Source organism: Thunnus maccoyii, chromosome 13 (assembly GCF_910596095.1).
Source record: "Thunnus maccoyii chromosome 13, fThuMac1.1, whole genome shotgun sequence".
NCBI lineage: Eukaryota > Metazoa > Chordata > Actinopteri > Scombriformes > Scombridae > Thunnus > Thunnus maccoyii.
Genome location: NC_056545.1, coordinates 29,526,230 through 29,552,952, shown reverse-complemented (window position 1 = coordinate 29,552,952; position 26,723 = coordinate 29,526,230). Strand labels below are relative to the sequence as shown.

At 38.6% G+C, this 26,723-nt stretch overlaps 1 protein-coding gene across 1 annotated transcript in view; it reads right to left on the bottom strand.

Annotated features, from left to right (window-relative positions):
• The window catches only part of pknox2 (pbx/knotted 1 homeobox 2), a 121,120-nt gene that overhangs the window by 9,793 nt on the left and 84,604 nt on the right, over nt 1-26,723 (bottom strand). Inside the window, exons 6-15 of the mRNA XM_042431854.1 lie at nt 25,435-25,606; nt 22,136-22,321; nt 21,805-21,940; nt 18,460-18,557; nt 13,526-13,645; nt 13,143-13,219; nt 11,151-11,329; nt 10,209-10,470; nt 9,469-9,505; nt 1,800-1,856 (exon numbers count right to left, since the gene is read on the bottom strand). Of these exons, the coding sequence (XP_042287788.1) occupies nt 1,800-1,856; nt 9,469-9,505; nt 10,209-10,470; nt 11,151-11,329; nt 13,143-13,219; nt 13,526-13,645; nt 18,460-18,557; nt 21,805-21,940; nt 22,136-22,321; nt 25,435-25,606 (1,324 nt within the window). The remainder of the gene's footprint in view (nt 1-1,799; nt 1,857-9,468; nt 9,506-10,208; nt 10,471-11,150; nt 11,330-13,142; nt 13,220-13,525; nt 13,646-18,459; nt 18,558-21,804; nt 21,941-22,135; nt 22,322-25,434; nt 25,607-26,723) is intronic.

Sequence of the window (26,723 nt, the reverse complement as noted above, 5' to 3'; positions counted from 1 at the left end):
CAGATAGAGACAGTCAGATCAGAAACACATCTGTATCATTTTGTAGTGCATGGAACAACAATTTATTTTATTGTTAAAGTTGGAGGATTTGTTGGAGAATACATGTTTCATTGTATTCTGTAAAAGAAAAAAAAATCTTTTGTCACAAGGTAAACAGTATAAATACTGCTTTCATGTGACAAAGTAATCGAGAATGTGTCAAATGAATGAGGTGGCTGTGTTTTCTGTCGGCCCTGTGATGGACTGTTAACCTTTCCAGGGGGTATAACAAACACACAGGCACAGAAAAAAAACCTAAACCACCATTTATATCATATTTAAACATATTCATATTAAAATAATGATTGTAGCTGACCACTGTTGCATTATAAAGAATTGTAAGGACTGAACCTTGAAGTGCTTAAAGTGAACCACAGTACACCAGCAACAACCTGAATGTGTATTAATAAAAAAATACACTAGTGAATGATTTATGACCAGTTCTCCTGCTGTAGCTAATCCAGTGACGGACTGGCCATTTGGAAATTTGGCAAATGCCAGAAGGACCGCCCTACTATGGGCTGCTCGGGCTGCTCAGAATGGGTCGTTGCATTGATAAAAATAAAAAAAATAATAATAATTTTGTCTTTGAGGATTTTGATTCAAAAAGTTATTTTATGCATTCAGCCCAAAATATCTGAGATTGGCCCAATTGCACCTTTTAATAAACACATTCTCCCATCATCCCCTCAATGTAGGTAGTGAAAAGGGGGATGGTGCTGAGGCGATGCACCAAATAGTTGGTGCTGAAGCTGGAGGCGGTGGCCAGCAGCAGCACGGACTCTGCCTGTCAATGGGCACTTCAGCTAGGTTTGAAATAACTCGGCTAGTAACTCGGAGACAACTGGGATTCACAAATAACCCACTGTCACTAGTGAATGGGGCCATTTTCAGTCAACAGTAGTGCTCAAGGAGTTATTTCAAACCCAGCTGAAGTCTCTGTTGACAGGTAGAGTTGGTGCTGTTTGGCTGGTAGCTCTCAGGCAGAGGAAGAGCATTTGCTGAGCAGCACTTCACCAAAATGCATGGAATTAGAGGCTTTTGCTCCAAGAGTGACAGTGAAAATGAAGCCAACAGCAGACTCTTCAGCAGAGAAACGATAACACCAAACTCCAATGAAAAAAACAACAATTCAACATAACAATGATTGGTGATGGATCGCTTATTAACTAGTCATATAAGTCCACATTTACCTACAAAATATGTGCTGAATTAAACAGTGGTTCCTGAGGTTACTTTAAAATATCATCCACATTGCTTTGTCCTACAAACAAGGCCTATTTTAAATTGTGCATTTTTTATACACATTTCACTTTCAGTGTTTCAGAGCATTGCCATTGACTGTTCGGGAGGAAGCGTCAAAAGTGGGACAAAAGTATTTGTACTTGTAGGTTTAATTCGTAGCTGTAAACTCGGGATTCACACATACAACTGAGTTCTGTGTGAACTTTTTTCATGCACAAACCGATAGACGTGTAACTACTAACCTGATGTGTAACTGCAAACCATTGTGCAAATCTTCTTTATGCACTCACACATTGGAAATTATGTGTGCAAAACTTTTTCATTTGTTCACAAAATGTCATGCACAGTTACAGATCTCCTTATGGATTCAAAAATCAAATCTATTTGTTCAGATATTTTTTACACATTCACACATTTGAATATATTTATACAAAATGTTTCGACACATTCAGATAAGGTGATACACAGCTTCAATACTTATGACTCTAATTTTATTCCATAGGAAAGTGGATTACCAGAGCCGGAGGCAACTGAAGCAGGAGGGGTGAGTGTAGTAGCAGGTGCAAGTGTGGCTTCAGAGGATGCTCAATACGATTTTTTCAGGTGCCCAAATTCCAACACACTCAAACTTGCCAACACTCCTGATTTTCGCGGGAGTCTCCCTGTTTTTAAACCTTTCTCCCACTGTGCTCTTGATTGGTAATTACTCCCGTTAATCTCCCGATTTCATAGTTTTTCCCTTTCGTTATCACAACCTGTTTCTGGCACTGTACAGCGTGTATGTGCAGCTGCTCTCTGTGCAGGCAGTTCTTCATCCTGTCCTCTGTTTTCTGCTGCTGATGTGATTCTCTGCCTGAAGGTACCGCTGATAGAGAGAGGAGGTACTGTTTTTTGTGCACGGCCCAAGACAGGAAGGCTCTGCAGCGGGTGATTAAAACCACCCAGAACATCATTGGTACCCATCTACCAAGCATCAGTGATATTGGTTAAGTGAGGATACTAAAACACAATACTCACCCCAGCCACAGCATGTTCACCCTGCTGCTGTCTGGCAAAAGATACAGAAGTATCTGCTGTTGTACCACCAGACTACAGAGCGGCTTCTTTCCTCAGGCTGTGAGACTCCGCAATTCGTCCTCCGCACTCCAATATAAACATATTGTTTTATTTTCTGGCTTATTATTTATTAATCCATTTATATAATTTCCATTTTTGTGAGTAACATAAAGGGACTACAAACTACATTTCATGATACAACTTGTGTTGTAAAATGATAATAATAAATAAATCTTGAATCTTGAATCTTATTATATCACTGCCCCATCATTAGAGCGTGAGTAGATCTGACTGTAATTACATTTTTGTATTCCATTAAATTAATGTGTTGCTTAGATGTATTCTTATGTATGACAATTTTAGCCTTATTCTTTGAGCTGCAACCCCAGCAGTGTCAAATGGACAAATAAATAAATAAATAAAATAGAATTGAAAAAAAACAGAAAAACAATTCAAAGCAGTAAGTAGGCTTACTTTCATATGTTATGAAGTACAACAAGGCTTTAGTTCTTCAATCTGTCTCTTTTCATATTCTGATGAAGCTACTGTAATGTACACTTTGGCTGTGCATGGCTCTTTTCATGTTTTGCTGGAGCTGTTGTATTATTACGTACTGTGTGCCTTTATGTCAAGCCTATGTATTTGTGCTGAATGTGCCTTTAGTGGAGAGTATCATGTCGTAGCACCTAGCGATCTGATGCTCTCAGATTGTGTTAAATTGTTGTCGGCATTCGTCAAAGACTGTAGCGATTATAGTGTGTTGTTTGAGTGTGTGTCCTGTGTTGTGAATTTCTGCATTCTAGTCAGTCTGTATGGTTTTATCTCAAGCTTTTTATGTTAACGTTTGGATGGGGTTGGTGTTGCGTTTGAAAAGGGCTGGTCTGTTGCAAATGCCAGGGCCGTTTTTTGATCCCAGACAGTCCGTCACTGAGCTAGTCCCATGATAAATCAAAATGCCCACTTTAGCTACTGTATGAGATAGATTATTATATTTACATTTTATCTCATTCCAGCAGGTGTTCTTACTGTTTAGCTGCTCTGCTTATCTGACCTATAAGTGGAATAATTACAGAAAAAATGTTGTGATGCCCACAGAATTGCTTCCTTATGGCAATATTGAGTACCTAATCACCTCATCGCATATTCCCAAAAGCCACTGCAATTCAAATTCCTCAGACTAGGAAATGTATCTGAAGGAGGAGAAAAGTAGCAGTAGAGGTATACAATAACTGATATTTAATAAGCGTTGCTGGGGGATGGGGGGGAGGAGGTAGAAAACAATGCAAATATGCAATTATACACAAACGTACAAGCCATGCAATGTTGGGTAGTAATGGATTACATGTAATTGGATATGTAATCAGATTACAAAAAATAGTAACTATAATCAGCCCAGATTACATTTGCAAAACTGTGTAGATTATAGATTATAGTTAAATTGTCAAAGATTACTTGATTACATCTTTAAAATATGTCAATTTTAAAAATAATACACTTTTTTCATGAGAACCAATGCTCTATTAACTCATGAAAAGTGCGTCTGACATACAGCGCTTCTTAGCCAAGTGCTCCACTTTGTGGCAGCCCTGACCGGAGAGAAACGAATGGTGTTGATTCAATGGATGGAAGTTTCAAGCAGCAGCAGTCCCTTCAAAACAGCCTTCCATTTCTGGCAATATTGTCATCACTTCAACTTCAAAAATGTGCAACACAAGGATATCTAAGTCCTGCGCAATTTGTGCAAGCCAAAAATAAAGTTGCTGTCATCCACAAAGACCTCAACTTCAAATCTGAAGAAACACTTAGAGGTAAGTTTCCTTCTCAGTTAGCCTAGCATAGCTAACATCAACCAGCTAATGTTAGCCAGCTAACGTTGCAGAAAATGTAGGATGGGTTTAGCTTGGGGGTATAGAATTTTGTTTCAACCATTTTCATGCTCATCAGCTCATTTGCGTCTGCCACAGTAATATGGTTTATGATGGTTCATTAGCTAACGTATAATACCAAGCAAATTACGGATATTGGATCTTGAAAATAGCCTATGTCTTGAGAAATGTGATACTCCCGTCTCCAACTGCGGTTCCTCTGGAGCGAGTGTCACCTTTCCAACTGTTTTTAAAAACTGTAACTACGATTGTTGTGGTGTTTACTGTTGCCATGAAAATAAAGGTTGCCTGACTTTAAGGATGTATTAACTTTAACCCACACCATGTTTCAAGTGATCATTTTAACCCAAACCATGATCTTTCTCTAACCCTTACCAAGTGTTTTTTGTGCCTAAACCTAACCAGACCTTAACCACAGCGTTGTCACACCATAAAACATCTTTATTTTTTAACAGTGTTTTGTAATGGTTTTGGAAAGCACTGAGAAATCATGTTGTCCTGCTGATTATTGCTGATAGAGGCGTCATATTAGAAAATGCTCCTAATGTACATATGTGTACTTTTCATGCCTAGGCAAGGCAAAACGTGACACTGACATGGTGGACCAGCAGGTGTATAACATGCTTTGGCGTGATACCAAGTTGTACTAGGGTAGTACTAGTCAGAAGTCAATTTATGATTTATGAAGTTGAACACATTTTCAATTATTTTAAAAGTAATAGGATAAACATATTATTTCTAATGATTTATGATTAAACAATGAAAATAACTTTCAAGTGAAAATTGCATTTTTGTTTCATTTTTTCCTTCCATGTATGTATTTCAGAGAAAACATGCTGGGAAATTTACGAAGAGCACACAGAGAGCTGACGTAGAGGCTTCAGGACCTAGCAATGCTTTTCAGCAGACTCATGGAGAGTAAATTCCCATGTCTTAAGTTCCATTGTGGATAACGTCCAGTCATTCTCTTTATTGTAACAGCATGTGTTCAGGAAACTAATTGAGGGCATAAGTGGGGGAAAGACTGTAATGACCCAAAAGACACTGATGACTTGGCTTGATAAGGCATACATGCATATGAAAGAGGAACTTCAAGAAAGTTAGGCAAAGTGCATTTGGTGTGCACAACAAATGATATTTGGACAGCTTCCAAAAGGAGCTTTTTGGGATGACTTGCCAATGGATTGAGGGCAACGAGCTGGAGAGGAAATTGGCAGTGCATGCCTATGCATGGATTCAAGGTGGACACACATATGACATTGTTGCTACTAAGATATAGGAGATTCATGTAGCTTATAACACTGAAAATAAAGTCCAAGCTACTGTCACAGATAATGGTAGCAAATTTGTAAAAACTTTTTCAACAGCAAGTGATGACCACGATGAGGTGGATGACCAAGGTGAATTCCAGGATATGGATGCTATACCCGTATCTGTTTGTACCATCCCACCAGAGATGTGCATCACTCACAATGAATTTGATAGCCTCCAAAGATCTTGTGAAAGCTTTGACACAGGGACCAACGTGCACTGCAACGTGTACTACAGTGCAATGGCCAAATGCTCAGCCTTATGGAACAAGGCGCACTGATCTCCATTGGTTGCTGAAGCTGTGGAGGACATAGGGAAAATGAAACTCATTGTTCCATGTGTTACCTGCTGGAACTCAGAATATAATGTGCTGCAAAAAGTTGAATCTTTCAGTGAGGTACAACTGGGGGAAGTTTGTGACCGCCTGGAGATTGCCAGGATGCTTTCCCATGAGATTGCCCTCTTGAGAGCATATGCTGAGTTCTTGAAGCCACTCATCATCACTCTTGACCTTTTGCAAGGAGAAAAGAATTGCTTCTTTTTGCTGATACCCACACTAAGAAGCTATGCGAGAAGAGGGCTGCTACATGCTTTTTCTCTGATGCCATTAGCTGTGTTTCCATTAGATTCGCAAGATAATTTTAAGCGAACTTTTGAAATGACGGAAAAAGGAAAATGTGAATTACGTGCATTTCCAGTAACTGGTTTGAAGCAAATAAACTAGGCTACGCAATGCATAGTTTCATCAGTAGATGGCAGTATAGACTTAAATAATCAGCCAGTAAACAGAGTAGAAGAAGTAGAGTTTGCAAACCAGAAACAAAACAAATAGTTATATTGTCTTGGCAAGAGAAAAATGGAGAGAGGTCTTCGGGAATTTGTTTCAACTGGGCAAGTTGTCATTGTTCTTTCATGTCAGCTAGTATTGGCCATGCTTCATGTTATCTGGAGAGGCCAGAAGACGCCAAGAGCGGAAACAGCTGATCAGTCATGTGAGTTAAATGTTCGCTACGTCATTATTTATTCGACAAATGCGTTTCCATTACCCATTTTGCACTTAAACTCTTTTTCGACATTTCCAAAATCCAACTCAAGTGAGCGTAAAAACTTTTTTGTGAAATTGAGGATGTTTTTTAGAATTTTGGCGTTTCCATTAAGCTTTTTTAATGTGATACTTCAAAATGCGCATAAAAATAGGTTAATAGAAACATGGCTTTTGGCACCATCCTGGCAGCAATAGATACGCTTTTGCACAGTTGTTTAACAGTCAGGATGCAAAAATTGCAACAGCAACTAGACCTATGCCACAGTTCTGTTTGTGGTGGCTGGCAGAAGCAGAAAGAGAGGAAATATGTATAGTGTTGGTGTCAGAGGTAACCCGACTGGACCCAGGTGATGAAGCTGAGTCCGATGACAGCAGTGTAAATTCTACACAGTTAGATGAGGATTTCTTCAGTTATGGACCTGGAAACTCCAGTGTCAACAGCTCTTCAGCCATGGTGGCAACATCCTTACCCTCCAGAGGAACCGTCTGACAGATGAACATTTTGAACAAGTGCTCCTCTTGGTGTTACAATAGCAAACTCCTCCCTGTGGCCTTTGTTAAAAAAAACATCAGCAACAAAAACTTAAAAGAAACAATACAGTACACGTGTAGATGTTTATGCCAGCATGTTTTTGTAAGGGTAATTTGATTTGATCAATCCTAAATACTGAATATGTTCTACTGTATATCAAAGTAAGTTACTCCTCTCAGGTTGCCAGGTTGCTGTATTTGTTAATGGTGACTTAACTAGTATTTGTTTTTGTTTTTTTAATGATGATTTATGGATAATGGAGTTTTTATTCCTTTTTATTTACACTGAAAATGGAAGATGAACATTTTGAGTAAGTGCTCCTCTTGCATTGCAAGAGCAAAGTCCTCCATGTGGTCTTTGATTAAAAAACCATGGCAACAAAAACTTGCACAAAAGAAACAGCATCTCACATGTTGTAGAATACACACAATACACCTGTAGTTTGTGCCAGTACTGTTTTTGTAAGGGTAATTTGATTAGACCAGCTGTAAACACTGAATATGCAAAATGCATTTTATTTGCATTGAAAATGTTTTGAGATGTTTAAAGAGAAAAGAGAATATTCATTTTTTTGTGAGTGCATCCATTTTTTAGTATAACGTGCAATACTTTCAACATTTGATTTTGAAGTAATCCAAAAGTAATCCAATCCATTTTGGTAATCCAATGGATTATGTTACTAATTACAAAAATTGCTGTGTAATTTGTATTCAGTAACTGAATTGCAAAGTAATTTGACCCAACCCTGAAGCCATGTTATGTTGCACAACAACAATACAATGTGGCTCATGCAGCAAACACCCACGGTAGTGATTAGCATTTACTGCGAGGGAGCAGAATCCACATTTCAAACGTTGAAACCCCGTGGTTGAAAACTGTTGGGTTCTTTTTATTGTAGCCGGCTGAAAAGGTGGGAGAGCGTTTGGGTGGGCGTCTTCCACAGGCTTGTGGAAGTTAAATCACAGTCTTGAGCAATGAGTGGGTGGTAGACTACACATATGACAAGATAATGAGGGAAGTTAAACCAATATTTAGACTAACTATTTAGACCAACTCTGTAATCTGTAAATATGTCACAATGAAGCAGAGCCTGAGAGGGTTTTGAAATGTCACACACACGCACGTAAATCATTCTCTACTGTGATACTGGCTTAGATATTTGTAATTGGGAACAATATTCATGTTAATTGTTCTTTTTGTATAGTGCTTTTCTTCTCTAAATATTTTCATGAATCAAACTGCCTGTGTGTGGATCTATATCCCAGCATGTGTTTGTTCAGCCTTAACATATGCATCAGTCAAAATCAGTACCTTTACATGTTTTAATTATTAAAATTGGTCTATTGAAACACAATAGATTATGACAACAAAGTGTACAAATGAAATAGAAATATTCCCTATTGTCTGTCACTTGCTCTGGAAGATCCATTTAAAAAAAGCAATTGAGAAAAGAATATTAATGAGCAACATACTTCACAATGAACAGTCAGAACATTCAATATAACATGGGTTTCTTTTTCTAGACATCTTCACATTAGAAACGAGTGATTCCAGTTTATGTTTTAGTACAAAACAGAGAGCTGAAATTGTTTCACAGTTTCTTCAAAATCCTTCACATAAAATTGAAAGAGATGTTACTACTGAGTTTTTTTCCCTTTCTTGCTCTTTCTTGTTTTCCTCGAAATTCCTCAATGAAAAAGTTTGTCAGTAAATGACATTGGCTCTGTCGGTTGGGGATTCCAAAGTCACTGGCCATCTGTGAGTGATTTCTCTCAATGTTGAGATGCGGGTGAGAAAAGTTTGTAGTGACCGGCAGTGCTTGCCATGCTCTTTTTTTTGTGACAGAATCACCCAAGGTCACAAAAAATATACAAGCAATCTTCTAAGAACTGATGGTTGAAGTCAAGTGTGTGCGTGGCCATCATGTACTCGAAAACGTTATCTTTTGCAGTATCTTCATGATATGCAGAAGCAACCATCATTATTATGTCGTTCTTGAGCTACCCTCTGGTCACACGGAAAAAAAAACTGAATAAATATGCAAACTTTCAACACTAGAATGCAAACATATGAAAAATCCAATATACATACTATATGTGCAGTCAGTATACACTGGTTTACTACAGTTGTTTTTGCTCATGGGACAAGGAAAAAAATTAACTAAGATTGTTTCAAAAGTCATGCTCGAAAAGGTTTGCTGCAGCGATGAGTCAAGTGTTTCGCTCATGAGGAAGAAACACGCGAGTGTTGTTCAACCTGAGAACCTATGAGTCATTTAATAGGCATGGATGATGTCCCAGCAGTATAAGCCAACGTATACAGTCACTTCTGCAGATATTTGGACAGCATCACACCTTTTTTCCCTCCCTTTCTTTTAGCTCCTCAAGGAAGCTAGATGGCACACAAAGTCAAAGTGTAGACTGTTAGTTAAAAATTGAGAGTACTTTCAAATGAGCTGTTCAAAAAGCTGCAGCCCTTTTTGTATCTCATTTATGATGCTAAAATATTTGGACAGATTGCATTCAGAAAATAGTTGTTTTACATATACTGTCAAGAAAAATCTCACTGTGCAAAGATTTTTAGTTTTCTGACTCCTCGTACTTTGTCTTGTCAGTGCATTCTCCTGTCCAGCATTTCATTTTTCAGTTCACTGTAATCTGTGTGAGATTTCAAAACAGCCTCAAAATGTCATAGTTCCTAACATGGTTCAAATTTAAACTGACAGTAATCTTTTCAACCTCCTGGTTCCTGTGCCATCTCTTTCCATAGTAATAAATGTGCTACTATCCAAATATTTCTGGTGCTCACTGCATGGAGACGTACTATATTAAAATGAAACAACACATATTCATCATTAAACTAATATTCGTCCTCTATAATCATGATCATGATGGTCATTGTGTCTGATTAGACTCCATCGTGGCTCTGCAGAAGAGTCTCTGATGAATCTGGAGAAAACCTAATACACCCTTACATGCTCTCAAGAGTCACTTAGCATCAGAGCCATCCTAGTTGAGTTTGAATGAGGCAGCATTTGCCGTATTAAGGGGACAAGTGAGATTAAAGTTCATACAGTCTTCCCCTCTTCTCTGACTACTCCAGTTCCTCTCTGTGCTCCATGCTCAGATCTCTCCTTCCGCCTCCTCCACCAGACATCTGCCTTCCCCTGTCATTTTCCTCTTCTCCCTCCTCCTCTTCCTCCTCTTCCATTCCTTCCTCTTCTTCCTCCTCCTCCTCCTCTTCGTCCTCCTCCTCTGTGCCGTCCATGGAGTCGTCAGCTCCCAGCATTGCCTGCTGCATGGCCAGGGTGGCTGAGTCTGACGACAGCGACTGGAGGCTGTCCATGCTCAGCGGGTCTGGGGGGAGTCGAGAGAAAGAGCAGGAGTGAGGGTGTGGCATGCATTTATAAACCCAATTACAGACCAAATCCATTCCATGACAGACAGACAGACTTCTATATTTCTTCATTCTTACACAGTATTTATTAAAATGTGCATTCAGGCAGCAAAAGTATAAATAAGGTCCTGATTTATGTGCAGAATGAAGAATTATCCTATGTATGACAATGAAGAAATTTAGTTTTGATCACAGGTGCAGTACAGAGATAGCAGGTAACAGAACCAATAAATAACACCCAATGACTAAAATGTAAGACCTAAAATGGGATTTTGACATGATTTCTGATATCACTATTTCTTTATCTAACTATTTTCAAGACATGTAGACTCCATGTATTTTTAAATACTCAGATCCAACTTATGATTCTTGTATGAAAAATACAGATTTTATTCAAGAATATGTTGCTATCTGTTCTTGACTTCATCTTCTCACTTCCCCACATAAATAAAAGGAAAGAGTCTATAGTGGCACCTAGTGGTGAAGATTTAAACACACAAGATCAAATTTCACTTCTTCAACTTTCATGCCTGTGTTTTCTGTATTTAAAGAAAAATTACAAGTACAATTAAGAAGCTCGGAAAAAAAAAAAACTTGGAGTGAGTTTGTGTTTTTTATTTCTTGGAAACTGTTGCCGTACTGTCTGAGTTGTTTCCTGTTTGAGATCTGTGCGTCTGCAGAACTCCAGCCACGATGGAGTCGGGCCAGAAGCGCTGTGTGGGACGGTGCTGGGACTTCATCTTCTTCGCTTTGGGAGCTGGGTCAGGGTTACTGGCATCCAACATAGGCTGGAGAATACGCCGACGAGCGTTGATGAACCTGCGAGGAAGAGGCAGGGATGAGGGATGAGGGGGTGGGGTTGATGTAGAGTAAGCAAGCCAGCAAGAAAAACTTTATGTCGCACATTTCATTGCAGGTGGAAGCAGAGTGTGAGCTACCACAGATGCTGCATCCACAAAAACTATGTGGATAGTGTACAAGATAAAACATTAGAAATGAGTAAACACAATTAAAACAAACACATACATAATACATATGAGTTAAAAACCATTAAGAAAGTAGGAATAAAATAAAGTAAAATAATTAAGACCACTAAGCGACTAGTAAAAAATAATAAGACATGTGGGTTTAAAACCATTAAAAACAGAAGGAATAAAATAAAATAATAATTAAGACCAGCAAACCAGACTGCTGAGAGGCGCTGTTTCAAAAGTTTTAAAAGATAATAGCATTGGAGCACACCTAACACGACTGGGTAGGATGTTTCAGCGGCTTGGAGCATGAAAGCTAAAAGCAGTTTCACCAGTTTTCGTGGAGACCCAGGGAATAACCAGATGACCTGAGGGGTTTAGCTGGTTCATAGCTCACAAGCATGTCAGAGAGATCTTGGGGTGCCAGACCATGTAGGGCAAACAAGCATTAAAATTTTAAAACAGGTGGTCATATTTACTATTTCTAGTTAAAACTCCAGCAGCTGCATTCTGGGGTAGCTGCAGTCGATTGAGATGTTTTTTAGGTGTTCCTGTGAGCAGCATGTTACAGTAGTCTATCCAACTGAAAACAAAAGCATGGAGGAGTTTTACAGTGTCCTCCTGGGATAAAAAGCTCCTCACCTTCGTGATATTTCTTAAATGATAAGATCCAGTTCTAATTATGCTGTTAATGTGGCTCTGGAAAGTGAGGTCAGCATCCAGGATGACACCAAGGTTTTTGACCTATGTGACACTTTCCAGAGACAGATGTGAAAATTTAAAAGTGATTTCCTGTCCCTTTACCTATGCCTTGATAGCCAGGATTGCCGTCTTGTCACTGTTTAACTGTAAGAAATTACTAGACATCCAGTTATCACTATGCTACTACATATCTTATAGTATGTCAACAGGGCTCAGATTATCAGGGGACAGGGAAACATATAGTTGCGTGTCATCAGCTCAATTATGGCATCACACATTGTGTTTCTTGATAAGTTGGCCCAGAGGCAACAAGGGCAAACTAAACAACAATGGGCCTAAAACTGACCTCTGGGGAAAAACACGTGATACATTTTATTTTTGGAGCTAAAATTCCCAAGACAAACACTAAAATCACGTCCTTTGAGGTATGATAAAAACCAGTCCAGTGCTGACCCAGACAGGCCAACCCACCTCTCAAGCCTCTTCATTAAAATATCATGATCAATCGTGTCAAATGCCACACTTAGATCCAGTAATGCTAAAATAGATACTCTACTAGAAACTCTGTCACTATTTATTCTTAAGTCACTAATAACTCACCAAGGCTGTTTCTGTACATACATACATTCAATACATACATTCAGACCTTTGTTCAAATCAAGACAATGAGCATGACTGTCATGAAATGGCTTTGTGGATAAATTATGTTGGAATAGGAGAGAAACACAGAGGAAAAGAGGCGTAATTTGGTCTGTGGTGTATTTGATGTATATGACCAGGAGATGGCGCCACAGTGCCAGCAATGTGCTGAGGAGCTCCAGTACACTCAAGCTCAATTTAAGGAAAGCCTCCAGATATATTTCTACTACAAATACTTGTCTTTCTCTCTACATGTGCAGATAATGAATCTATGACTCTGGTGATACTGTCATTCTCCTTACAGGAATATAGCATCTTACCAGTTGTTGACTTGCAAAAGGGTTAGACTTGTTTGTGCTGCAATCTGCCTTTTCTCATCTTCTGTTGGGTATGGGTGCTAGAAGAAGGAAGAAACACCATCTCAATTTTCAAACAGTTTGCTCTCAGTCACTGCATTTGACTTAATATTGACATCTCATGTTAAACCAATGAGTAAAACCTCTGAACACTGAAATGTTCTCTGACAATACAGGAAACAAGCATTCAATCTTTAATTCCCATATACATATCATACATCATCCTTTCCTTCTCCTGCATCCATAGCTACTGCTTCAAAAACATTTCCACTGAAAAGGCCAGCAAATGACCATTTCAGCTTAATGCACACACACCCATTCACCCATAGCTTCCTTCTCTGCCTCACCATGAGATGCTGAAAGAGCCAGGAGCGCATGATGTTGGTGGCCTGTTTGGGCAGGACCCCCCTCTTATTCTTGGACTTCTTGTCTTCGCTGTCCAACAGGGACGACAGGTCCACGTTTAGCTTTAGAATGGACACCAAGAAGAGAAAGAAAAGGAAGTAAGAAAAGGAGCGGATGGCACATCTTAGTTATTGTTGCCACGGAAACAAAGGGAGACTACCAATTACCTATCATTTTTTCTGTGGCAAGGGCAGAAACACCTCCTCAAGTGTCACCATGGTAACTGAATTTGAGTAATGATACTTAAAATATAAAAAAGCAGCACCCTTGATCAGTAGTCTGTTTAGTGCTTCCACAAGGAGTTTGAAGAGGCGAGAATCAGGCCAGCCTTGGGTCAGAAGTTTGGACGTTTGGTGCTAAATTAGTAAGGAGCTGGTACAAACTGTGACTGTGTGTGGCTTAGTTTTTTTTCCATTTGTGTTGACCCAAAGCCTGTCTTTGTGTTCAGTGAGAAATCATTATTCAGATGTTATTGTTTGGAGTGCGAGGGCTGAAGGACGAGATGCTCTCAGAGTATTGACAGTCTTTGAAAGCCTACAGTGTACATATGGATATGTGTGTGCATGAGTGTGAGTCCATGTGTTTGGTCTGGCTAAACTGTACTTGTGAGGACTGACTCTTGATAGTCCACTATTCTTGTGAGGACATGGGGCTGTGATGGTGTTCAGGAGATTGTTAATTCAGATTATTTCTGTGGTTAATGTTAATTTTAGGAAACGTTCTAGTTAAGGGGACATATGGGTAAGTACTGGTGATATTCTATATCTTTCTTATCATGAACAAATACCATAAAAAGACCCAAACATACAATAAATTGATCCACTAACTTGTGTGTGTATCCAACCCCTGATATATCTCACTCCTCTGTGCCATAGAGCTCCATTGTTGTCCAAAAACTATTAAAAACACATCATTGAGTCACACTGTTGCACTGGGTGATGTTCCTTCATTACCATCAATATACACACTATAGAGTCAATCCCTCATACACCATCTGCAGCCAAAAATACTCACTAGAGCACCAAATGTGGATTAATATGCCGTTAAAAATAATCCCCAAGAAATGCACTATTTCCTCCTATTTGAGTAATGTTTGCTAAAAACTACAATGACCAGCCTTTTAGGAAATAATGGAGTTTTCTTCTGGAGTTTTTTCTTTTAAAAAGTGAAAGTATATATTTGTGAACTGTTTTTAAATATTTGGGTCTTCAAAAGTGCCACAGACAAGGTAGAGAAGTCGGAAAGTACCGAGAGAGGGACAAACACATTGTTGGTGTTGGTCTGTTCATGGGATTTATTGACAATAAGAAACAAATAAAATATCACCAGCCTTATCTTTCAGTGCCAGTTAATGTGATGTCTTGTCTAGTAAAATCTATTCACATGGTCAAATGTGGAGACCTGCCAATTTTGGGCCAAATGCTTGATGATAAACTGGTTAACTCAAGGGTTAAGTTTTTGGTTCATGTTAGGGTAAATGTTAGGTTAGGGTTAGCCATGTACTGGTTATGGTTAAATGTTAGTTTGAGTCCCCAGAGAGAGGATTTAAGTCGATGTAATGTCCTCCTAGTGTAAGTGAAAAAAAACAAGTGTGTGTACACTAGTACAGTGTGTGTGTGTTCATTTCATTGTGGAGATAAATGTGCATGTGTGCTCTGAGCCAGATAATAGGAAACACAATGGGCCCTCAATAGCAACCATTACCAAGCCCTCTTTGACACTACCAGCAAAGAGCTACACTTCATATTCTGTATAAAAACTGTATCAGGATGTACACACATACACATCTTTTCATGCCTGCGTATTCATAAATATGTAATATATAATAAATGACACAAATCTTTTTTTTTTAATTTGTCACTGTTATTGTACCAGGCAGTGCCAGTAAAAGTGAAGATGCTTTAGTGACTTTGAGTTCTTTTTATGATACTGTATGAAAATTTCAAATGCATAAGCGTGTAGGAAAAAAGTGCATGAATAAATTAAAAAACACATGTCTGCTAAAGAATATCAAATTGATTAATTTTATGCAAAGCATAGTAATGGAAACAACCCTGGCTGTGTTGGAGATAAATAACAGACAAACCTATATGCACTCACACAAATGCAGAACCCCCTTAACCCACACAATGCCCATAAATACACATTTGCACATGCTCAGATTCCCCCTTAGACTCCCCACACAAAACATGACTCATTAGAGTTGCAGCTGGGTGTCACGTGGATAACCCTCCTCTTATGCCCCCTCAGCCCTGGGAGCGTGTGTGTTCCGGGGGAAAGCGAGGTCGAATTAATTGGCGGCACCGAGCTCAAGAGTGTGATTACTCGGGGCTTGTCTGCAAAGTAGCGACGGGGCTGTGTTCAATTCCCAGCCTACATGTATCACTCTGCCTCGGCTGGGTCACGGCTATTCACCGAGGCCTCGTCTCACTGTCAAGCACAGAATTACCTGCCTGAAACTGAGCCGCTGCTGCTGCATGTGGAGCCCTGTTAAACTCCCATGCTCACAGTTTTTATTTATATCTATAGGCAAATATTGAGACCGTCAAGGCCAGACAAAGACTGGCCTCGCTGGTGATACAATAAATCTACCCAACCTGGTGCTTTTCTGAGTTGTGTGTGTTTGAAATGTCTTGAAAAATAAGAAAAAGGGCAGTGGTTTTAAAATTGAATCCTAAAAATAAGTTTAAATCCCAACTAAATTTAATGTACTGTATAATCCTGAATTCTAATTACCTACCCACATGGATCACAGTTTGTGGGTCAAAAACTAGTTACAAGTTAATTTCCTGCCTCCAAAATGAACACTAGCATCACACAGACTTCCCCTCTGAAGAGCAGAATTACATTTTTAGAAAAATACATGTTTCAACTCACCCATTATCCTTTGTTGCATATTTTAATAGTATACTGCCAATGCAACTTGTGGCTCAATAGAAATGTGGTCTCTTATAGTATATTTAAAATAAAAGTTATTCATTGTTTCACTTTATGCATAACTTTTACTTCATCTTTTAAACTTTTCTTATAAATGACTTATTTTACCATTTGCAGTAAGGAAAAGCATGCAAGTGTGATTAACTATTATTTTAACACTAACACTGATAACTATATTAAAGACCTTTTACTTAGAAATGGATAGGAATGGAAACAATTCTTGTGTGTTTTTATGTTCCACTGACAGTATGTTTTGTCTATGCAACTTTTGTTGGTCTGCTATTTTGCCTTCAGTCTGGTGCTTCAGTCCAGAGTTGTGACTGTCCTTTAATGAGTCAGCACCAATTATACAGGTCAGATTCCTCGTGCTTCCGTTGTACGGAGCAAAACAAAGAAGTTCTGACTCTGAAAAGACCCTGCCCGTTACAAGCGTCCTGTGAGCAGACCTAACAAGGGCTCAAGTGCCTGATGGTCTCTACTTCAAGAATAGGGTTTCTGCTCTTGAGACTCTGGGGCCTCCCTCCCAACAGAGGAGGGTCTGTGCTGTGCTGGTTGCTATTGCTGGATAGAACAAAAGGAAAGTCATAAAGGTTTTGGATGCCAACAACAGTCCTCTCCATACAGTAAGACTTTAATAAAACAAGCACACTTTACAAAATAATTAAAATGGCTTTCTAATAGCTGACTGCTTGCCTGGAAAACCTTAAGGCAACAAACACTGCATTGTAGGTAAATTACAGAATTACAGAATGAACAATAAAGTTGTCCTTTTGTTTTATGATATTTATAAGAACATAATCTGAGATTAAAGTTTTATTATGTTATTCTTAGATTCTAACATAGTTAGATTGGAGCTAGACTGAATAAGTACAAGTAAGCGAGTGTCAAATCAACTCTGACTCATCATACAGAGATAAACCAGAGTGAATGAACAAACTGATAATGTTCTGTATTAAGACATGAGAACAGTACATAGTAGTGGTTCTATAACTAAGCAGTTTGTCCTACAGTAGCAACATTTAAAGAAAACTTCAGGAAGAGCACTACATTAGCTTTCAGTAGCATTGCTTTTGGCCTTCAATATTCTAAATGATGTTTTTCATTTGAATGTCTCTTTTCATAACTATTGTTTGAATTCATACTTCATGAAACTAGAGATGCTCAATAGATGTTGTTTTTGGAGTTGAGTAACATCGTAACAGTCTGTTCTACTGAAAGATTCAATTGATTAATAGGAAAAGGTATGAGGCTCATTCATCTCCACAACAACCGAACAGTCAAAGACTGAGGATACAGTGAGTGTCCCAAAACAACTATAGATGCCTTTTGAGGACAAAATTTAATTGAAAATGAAGGAAATATTAAAACCACAAATGTGTCATAAAACAATCTAATTCCAAGCATTTGTGTGGGCTTGACTGTTATAAAGTCTTTCATGGAAAGACATTTCCACATTTGTGGTCATCATATTTCCTGTCCATAATTATTCCACAATGCTTTCCTCTCTTTGTTTGTGAAAGACAAAAACTCGGTTTGTCAAAAGGTTGTTGAAAAGAATAACAAAAAAAAAAAAAAATGTTGAGAGAATGTTGCAAAGCAACTTTGAGTTGATTACTTCTTGGATTTGTGTAAATCACATCAAGAAAAATATTTGATCCCTAAATGAAGTTAGTCTTAAGTGCATGTCCTTATGACTTTCATTCACAATCAAACCTGATAGACTCATATAAGCACCCAAACATCACAGGAATAAACAATTTCCATTTTGTCTGTCAGCAGGGGATTGTGTGCAGACAGAGACAATGAAAAGGCGCCCGGGAGGGCTTCTGTGAGATGTAAAGAGGCCCTTTTAATAATAACAAACTGAGACAGTGGGTGGTGAGGGCACAGTGAGGGAGTGAATGTGTCGGCCAAAGCATCATTGGTCAGATGGCTTTACCTGTGAGTTCTGGATCTGTATGGTTCCCGGCGGCAGCGCCTGTGTTAACACTTGCCCTTGCGATGTCACCATGGCAACCGGCTGGTACAGGGTCCCACCTGAGGGGATAATTTGTCGTCATGAGTATCAAGTGGCTTCAGCAGCCAGTAGCAGCCACATCCTGCACCACTACCAGAGCTATATTAACTTCTTGTCAACACAGAAAACAAAAGTATGGCAAACAAGAGGCAGAATTATTAAATTCAAGGTGCGTTAATGTCCTTTAACCCAGAAGAAAAAGAAGAAGAAGGGAGACTGTTTTTGCTGCTGGTTTAATTAGCCTTGATCAAGACACTCTTATCACAGTCTGTTTGAGCTCCTCAATGTGTAGTGATCAAAGGCAGAGACATTGATTTATTTTGGGTTAAAAGGGATTTCCAGAGGGCAGGATTAACATTTAACTGTACAGGCTTGACATTATGAGAATCTATCAGCCAAACACTCTAAAGGATACTTACCATGCTCTCTGATCACATGTACACAACACTCAGTCACTTATACACAGCAGTGTTATGAACAGGAACATTTTTATAAATAACACTTAAATGTTAGAGTTAAGAATGGTGTACAATGGATATGCTTGAGCTAGGTGATTATGATTGAAATCAACAACATGCTAACAATACAGACTATTGAAATTAAAATTTAATTTAATTAATTTTAGTTAATACGTGGTGCTGTCCACCACGTATTAACTAAACATTGACGTTACATAATATCAAAACTTTAAAAAAAAAATTTAATGGAAATTTGTATGGACAATTTAATAATCTCTTTTTCATTTTGTGGATCAAATGTCATTTCAACACAAGTCCCATGATGATTATTAATATTTATAACTATTAAACTGTATTTACATAGCACTTTTCTGAACACAAAGTGCTTTGCATGGAACACAACAAAGCAGCACTGTAAGATTTGCTAAAATATGTCTAAACATGTCTAAAATCGATACTTTATGCTTATAATGTTAGCAGCAGGATCTTGAAATCAATTCTAAAATGCACAGGGAGCCAGTGAAAGGAAGAAAAGATGGGTGTGATGTGTTATCTTTTTCGAGCGGCAGTGTTTTAGATAAACTGAAGACTAATTTATGGCTGAGACCTGAATAAAGGGCAATAGAGTGGTCTAAATGAGAAAATAAAATCTGAGAGAGTTAAAAATTCACTTATGGAAAGCATGACTGAACCTTCCTGGTCACTTGATTTTCAAACAAAAGATGAGTGAAAAATCACTGCCAAGTTATGTGCACGGTCCTATATTTTGAATGATAGCTGACTGGTTGTGACTGTACATGAATAGTGAAAGATGGTGGGCAGAATAGAAGTTGTAAAAAGTTTCTGACATCCAGCTTTTAATTTCCAATAGACATGACAAGGTTTGTGTTATACTAGCAGTGTCACCAGGTCTTAGAGGGACATACAGCTGTGTGTCATCAGCGTATAGGTGAAGTCATTCACCTCAGATCTCCGTAAAATGTGATCCATTGGCAGCACATGTATTGAAAACAAAAATGGTCCTAAAATAGATCCTTGAAGAACACCACAGGCGAGACAGACAGTTATGAAAGATACCCCTCAAATGACGACGGAGAAATTTCTACTAGTATGGTAGCAAAACCAGAGTCAGAATAAGGATGTTGCATTGAAGTAGTAGAGAAGCTTTTTGGGCAATAAAAACACCTCAAAATGGATGATATCTTTAGCAATATTTCCCTCTAGATTTCTCTGTCTGTTTTTATCAGTTTCAAATTTATAATAATAATAATGATATTACATTTTATTTATAGAACGCTTTTCAAGGTAAGATTAAATAGTTATAACTTTGATTTAGCAAAACTGATTGAGATCCAAACCTAACTAAAACTAAATGTCTGACTGGTACTGTATATATATATATATACTTTTTTTTTTCAAAGCATTTTTTTTCCTACAACTAAGGGTGTTGAGATTTAAAGTGCACTTCTTCAGACCATGTCCATGGGTTGGTCAAAATATAAAGTTTCATTATGGAAAATGGACCAAAATAATAAATTAGAACTCAAACTTCACCATATGATCAGGGTAAACCCTCAAATATAAGACTGGGTAGTCCTTACTGTTGTTCGTTAGTAACAAATATGCATATCACTGCATAATGTCTGTCTATATTCTTACAGTAAGTGTCAATTATTATTTCTCTACTGTCACATCTTGCCTGGACTTTGGGTGTTTTTTTGGTCTTATGTTGTGTTCTGTGGGGTCTCCTGGTTTTGCACGTTTGTTTAGTCCCTCGGTTCATCATTGCATCTTTAGTTTGTTGGGTTGTGTGCTTGGGTTTGTGTTTGTGGTTGGTTTTGGATGGGTTAGTATAGATGGCATTGAGTTTGTTTTCTGGGTTTTTGTTCTGTTTCCCTTGTGTGTTCATGTACTCCTCCACACCTGCCCTGCATTTGGACTCGTTAGCCCTGCCCTGCTGTCTTCCCCACACCTGCCCTGTGTTAGCCTCGTCAGCCCTGCCCCGCTCCCTGTGTGTCCTCAGCCAATCAGCTCCCTGTATGTTCATTCCCCTCTCGAGTTCTCCAGCCATCTCCCCACCTGCACCTCATCTCCTTGTTAGTTCAGTTTCTTTAAGTTCGGGTTTTCTGTTCAGTCTTTGTTGGATTGTTTTGTGTTGTTCCTTCTGCCAGTTCTGTTCAGCTCTGTTTACCTGTCTGTGACCATCCACAATTAAAGAGTTTTTCATCATATCTGCATTCCGGCCTCTGCGTTTGGGTCCACTCCTGCATCTCCTGAGCCCTGACACTCTACATTCTTATTCTGTGTTTTTTCCCCTGACATTGACAGTATGAATCACTAATATTTTGTTTATGTTTTGAATATAGGAATGTCTCAGTATTTCCACCATATATACAGACAAGCAAGATTCTCCTGTTTACATCTACAAAAAAAAAACACTATACACTACAATTCAGTGCTGGCAAAAAATGGAAAAGTTATGGGTTCTGAAGTAATGTATTCCCACTTACTGATAATGCCTAAAAATAGGTGCATTGTATAAGCAAATATTACCATGGGAATTAAAACTACTTGAATGAAACTACTTGTCTGGCCAGAACAGCATGAATCAATCCCAGTCTCATGGATGTTAAAGATATTAGCAGATTATGCCATACAGAGTAAGTCGGAGACATATGATTAATAGTTCAAATAATCCCTTCCCAAACTTTGAAATGTGACATTGCAGTAGGAAGAGAGGAAACTAACACAAGCCAGGATTAATACTGTTTGTGTATGTGTCAGAGTCACTGTGTTTTAATGTGCTTACCTGATACCACTTGAGAGTTGATGGTAGTCATGGCGACATTGCCCTGTTGCAGACCCCCGGCGGGCACCACAATCCCTGAAGGGTTAACAGAGCTGGAGACAGAGGTCATGGATGGAGAGGAGGTCTGAATTAGTTCCTGGGGAATCACAGAGAGACACTAGTGAGCAAATGTAAAGAGGTAGCTATATTGTGTGTCAGGCTCATGTGACTCAAAACTCCCAACAGCAAAATCTACATGTAGATAAAGGAAGGACAAGGTGTATCTTGGGGAGTGCTAATCAAAGAGGGGTACCATCGAAGAGCTATGAAATCCACAGAGTCCATGACTGACCTGCTGCATGCTGAGACTGGTGTGTGTTGGAGAATAGGGTCCTCCGAGGTCATTACGAAGGAGGTTGTCGCTGTGCATCTTGGTCTTGAGGCAGGTGATGTAGCGGTTGCAGAAATCCTTACAGAGCTCATTGACCTTCTCTAACTCCAGTAGGTGGATCCGCAACACCTGAATGGCCTTTACCATCTGAAGGAAACAGAGGCAAACCATGAGCAAAGATCACCATTACAACATACTATGAAACTGAATCACTTATTGACCATAAAATAATGTGGATTTACCCCTTAATAATGGTGTTATTAAGGCATTTTAATGGGATTTTAAGGGGATCATGGAATAATTCATGCATTTTGTGTAGATTTTAAGAATGTCTGTACAAAATTCATTCAATGGTCATGCATCCAATCATTGAGATATTTCAACCTGGATCACAGTGGTAGAACAACATTGCCATCCCTAGCTGCTAGCATGGCTAAGAAAATCCATGCAGAAAACCCATTAAAAAAAATCTTAATAGTGTATATTTTAATCCTTTAATTTACAGCAAATCTAAGATGAATCCCTTAAAATCTGTCAACAAACAAAGGCAACCATGAATTTACACCTACATTTGAAAAATTGTGGTCATTTTAAAGCAGTACTCTAGTGATTACCTATATCCAGTTGGGGGACTTTAGAAATATAGATTTTTAAAAAATGAATCATCAAAAATGAAACAGCAGAGACTGCACTTTAGTCACTAAAGTGCAAACCCTACAAACACTGGATCCTACATTTCCACAATGCAATAAATTAACGTCTTTCATTAGAACCCTTGACATTTGGTTAATGTAGAGGCTGGAGTAATGAGCTGTGCTCGTTGCGAGCAAAGAAGGAAGTACTGTGACATTATTATAGATGACAGAGTCCACAAAGGGGAGAGGGATGGATGGGTCAACAAAATGGCCGGCATGAGAGAGCTCAGTTAGCTTCCCATTTTCTACCAATAGTCAATGTTGCTTTCTTATAACCATAACGACAAAGGTCCCCTAACCTTAATGAAGTGGTAATTTTAAACCAAACCATGATCTTCCCTCACTCTAAACAAGTTGTTTTTGTGGCTTAACCTAATCACACTTTAACCACAGCTGTGCCAGCTCAGAAACACTTATATGTGTCAATCTGGAGGGCATGGACCAACAGCATATTGTCATAACATACATAACATATTGTCATTGTCTTAATTTGGAGGATTTCTTGTAAATCCATGCAGAAGACCCATCACAAATTCTACAGGCTCTGAGAGACTGGGTAAAAGCTTTGTATAAATATACATAGAGGAGCTGATCACCCATATCAGCTTTGGACATACTCAAACACATTAAAACAAATCAAAAACCAGATTGTCAGGACACTATGTGAAACAGGTGAGACGAGGTTTTAACAGTCCATTTTAAAAAGTGAGATGTGATGAGAGGAAGTGACATGCAGCAATTTCTTTTATTGATGAGCAGGGAATGACATTCGATTTTAATGTTTATGTCAGAGATGCATATAGTATATACAAGTATACAGGGGGGCTGTAATCCTTTCATCCTTCCCTCTCCCAAAGCCAGAAGTCAACAGACAGAGCTTCTTATATGCAGAAAGGCAGACTCTTCTCCACTGAATCGCTCTAAAGCTAGCTTTGTGGGCTATAACACTTAAACAAATAAAATAACTTATTCTCATCATGGTTTACATGCTAATGATGTCGATAAAATGTTATGTTATGCTCAAATAAGTTTTCACCCGTTTGCACTTAACCTGTAAAAACAATTCAAAGCAGAAAACTAATAAATAGTGTTCACTATTTATGGTACTCCTCCTTTTGTTGTAGCTTTGAAGTTATTATTAAACTTTAGAAAAAAACACTGGCAGACAAGAGTGATTGGAAATACTAATATTTTGTGCTGATGATTGCATGCATTCTGTATTTTTCTCAAAACAGTGTTCCTGGCATGCAAGCAAAGAGACCAGACAGCATTTAGACCATCAAGGGACATTAACAATCTCCAGTGAAACATGTCCTAAAGGAATTCTTTTTAGTAGCTTCTTAAGGCTGACGAGGCAGCTTTCAGTCCAGGTTTTACAGACTAACACTCCTCAAGCTGTTGAGGAAAATCATCCCTTGCCACAATGGATTTATTGGTCTGATCAGACATATTCAGGTAATTCAAATAAATGCAATAGCTGGGGTCAGAGAGGAACTCCTATCATAACAGAGGTAGATGACACAGATGGCCAAATGTCTGATATTTAACAGACCGTTTCATTGGAGTTGCGTTGCTAGGAAACAACTTGGGTCCAGGTTTATTTCTTGACAGCTATAGATAGTAGCAAATACAACTGAAAAAACAATTTGAACATATTAAGAATGTTGTTTGAAACTGTGAAATGGCTAAAAGGCCAATGTTGAGTCAAATTTTGCTAAACCTATAAATCAGTCTGACCCTAGTTAGGGGTTTAGTTGTGGTGATAACAGGTATCTTAACAGGAATCATTCAGTGAGTGTACAGTAATAATATAATTCAGTATTTTCTTCTCTTCAGCCATTATCTGACCATCAACAGCTTGGCTTTTCTCCACTCCATGCGGCACACTGTGGTGCACTCCCTCAAAGTCACCACTCAAGGTCAACAGAATGGACAGAAAAGTGCTTGGCCAAGGAGGAGATAAATCAGCTAATTAAACTGCGCTCGCTTAATCAAGGGACCAGTAACTCTTGTGCCCATCACAGCCAGTCAGGCCCAGTGTAACATTACTACCCTGTGGAAGAGTTAGTGCCCTCTGGGAGGGATGCCCGTACATAGTGCCTCATAAAACACACAGATGCAGGGTTAATTGACTGTTCAGCACTTCCCAAGTACTGTAATGGCAAAAGTGCACTTTTTTTTTCTTGTCTCTGTCTTTGTCTCTGTCTGGCTTCAACTCCTCCCCCTCTTTTCTCAGTGAACATGCTCAGCATCCTCCTTCTCTTCGTTTGTAATTACAGCTAGGTGTTGTGCAAGAGGAAGTGCAGGGGGAGGATGGGGAAGATTGCATGAAAAAGGAGGGAATGATTAGGAGTAAAACCCTAACCCTGCGAACATGCATTTCTACAGCTTCACTATTTTTATTATTGTATTACTTTTCACGTTTCCTAAAACACAAATATTACAGCGCTGGTTAAAACATTTAACTGAGGAAGTGCCACAATAAAAGGACTTGAAATCAAAATGGTTGATGCCTATGTTGTGTTAATGATTACCATCTATTATTTGTCACAGCAGTTGACTTACCAAGTTGTCCAGCTCTGGATCTTCACTGAAGAAGGGCTTGTGATCTCGCTCCTGCTGGTGCACAAAGTTTTCAATGTCCACATCAAAGCTGGCTGATGTGATGCATTCAGATCCCTGTGTGGCCTGCTCACATTTCTCAAACAACAACGCGAGCAGGGGGAACAATGGATGTCTGAAGAGAAAGAGAGATGGGAGAGAGGTACAGTATGTGTCAGTTCATATTAGTGTTGTCTTTTATTACACTTATAATTCTTGTCTGTGTTATTAATTGTGTATTAGCAGTAAATTTTGAAGCTTAGGAAATTCTCATTTTACTGAATTTCTTAAGTTTCATCAGAAGATAATCAATGCATTTTCGGAGTTTGGGTGATTTTTGTGTGTTGCAATTCATTCTCCTGGTGCAGCCACTAACTTGTCTCCACTACTTTTACTTTGGTTAGTAATTTCCTACATTTCCCAGAATGCCTTGCCACAGAAGAGGTGTTAATTTGTCACTCTCAATCAAAGGTGGGTGTAAGGACAACTAACTAGTCAACTTCTTTTTGTGAAAAAACTTGTTATTTGTGCTTGTGTGATTGTGAGTGCATTTGGGGTGTGATCTGTCAGGTCTGGAAGAGGCACTTGCTCCTTGACTCTAAAGGGCTGACATCAAAAATCTGATGTCTGCTGTTATGTTTTATACACAGCTGAAAATGTTTGTTGCTTGAAACTCATTTGGGTTATCTTGACATGATGTGACATATAGTCTTTGTTTACCTTTGAGAATATGACATTTGACCTGAGATGCAAGATAGTGACTGTTTTATCATGGATTTTTTCATCATCCTGTTTCCATCATCAAGTAAAGAAAAAGAATAAGTTACACATTTTATATTCATTACATTACAATATCACTTGAGTGCTGGACAGATTATCATGACCATGGGCCCTAGCACAAATTTGCAAAGGGCCTTTACCTACCAAACAATTTACAAACACTATGTTTTATGTTGCAGTTATGTCAATTATTTTGGTATATTACTTGACAAGTTCATATTCAGTGACTTTAAGTGACAGTTTGTTGAGGCAGTCTTTCGTCATTTTGGATCATTTGTGTTTTTATCTTTGAGATTTGAGAACAAGTATGTGTCAGAAACACATTAGGAAATATTAACAGTAATCCACAATCCAGCTTTGTTTTCAGTATAGTTCTGATGGAGTTGTAAGTATATACACTTTATTTCCATAGCACCTTTCAAAACCAGAGTTACATGGTGCTTCACAGGTGCACAGAAAATCCAAAACCATAA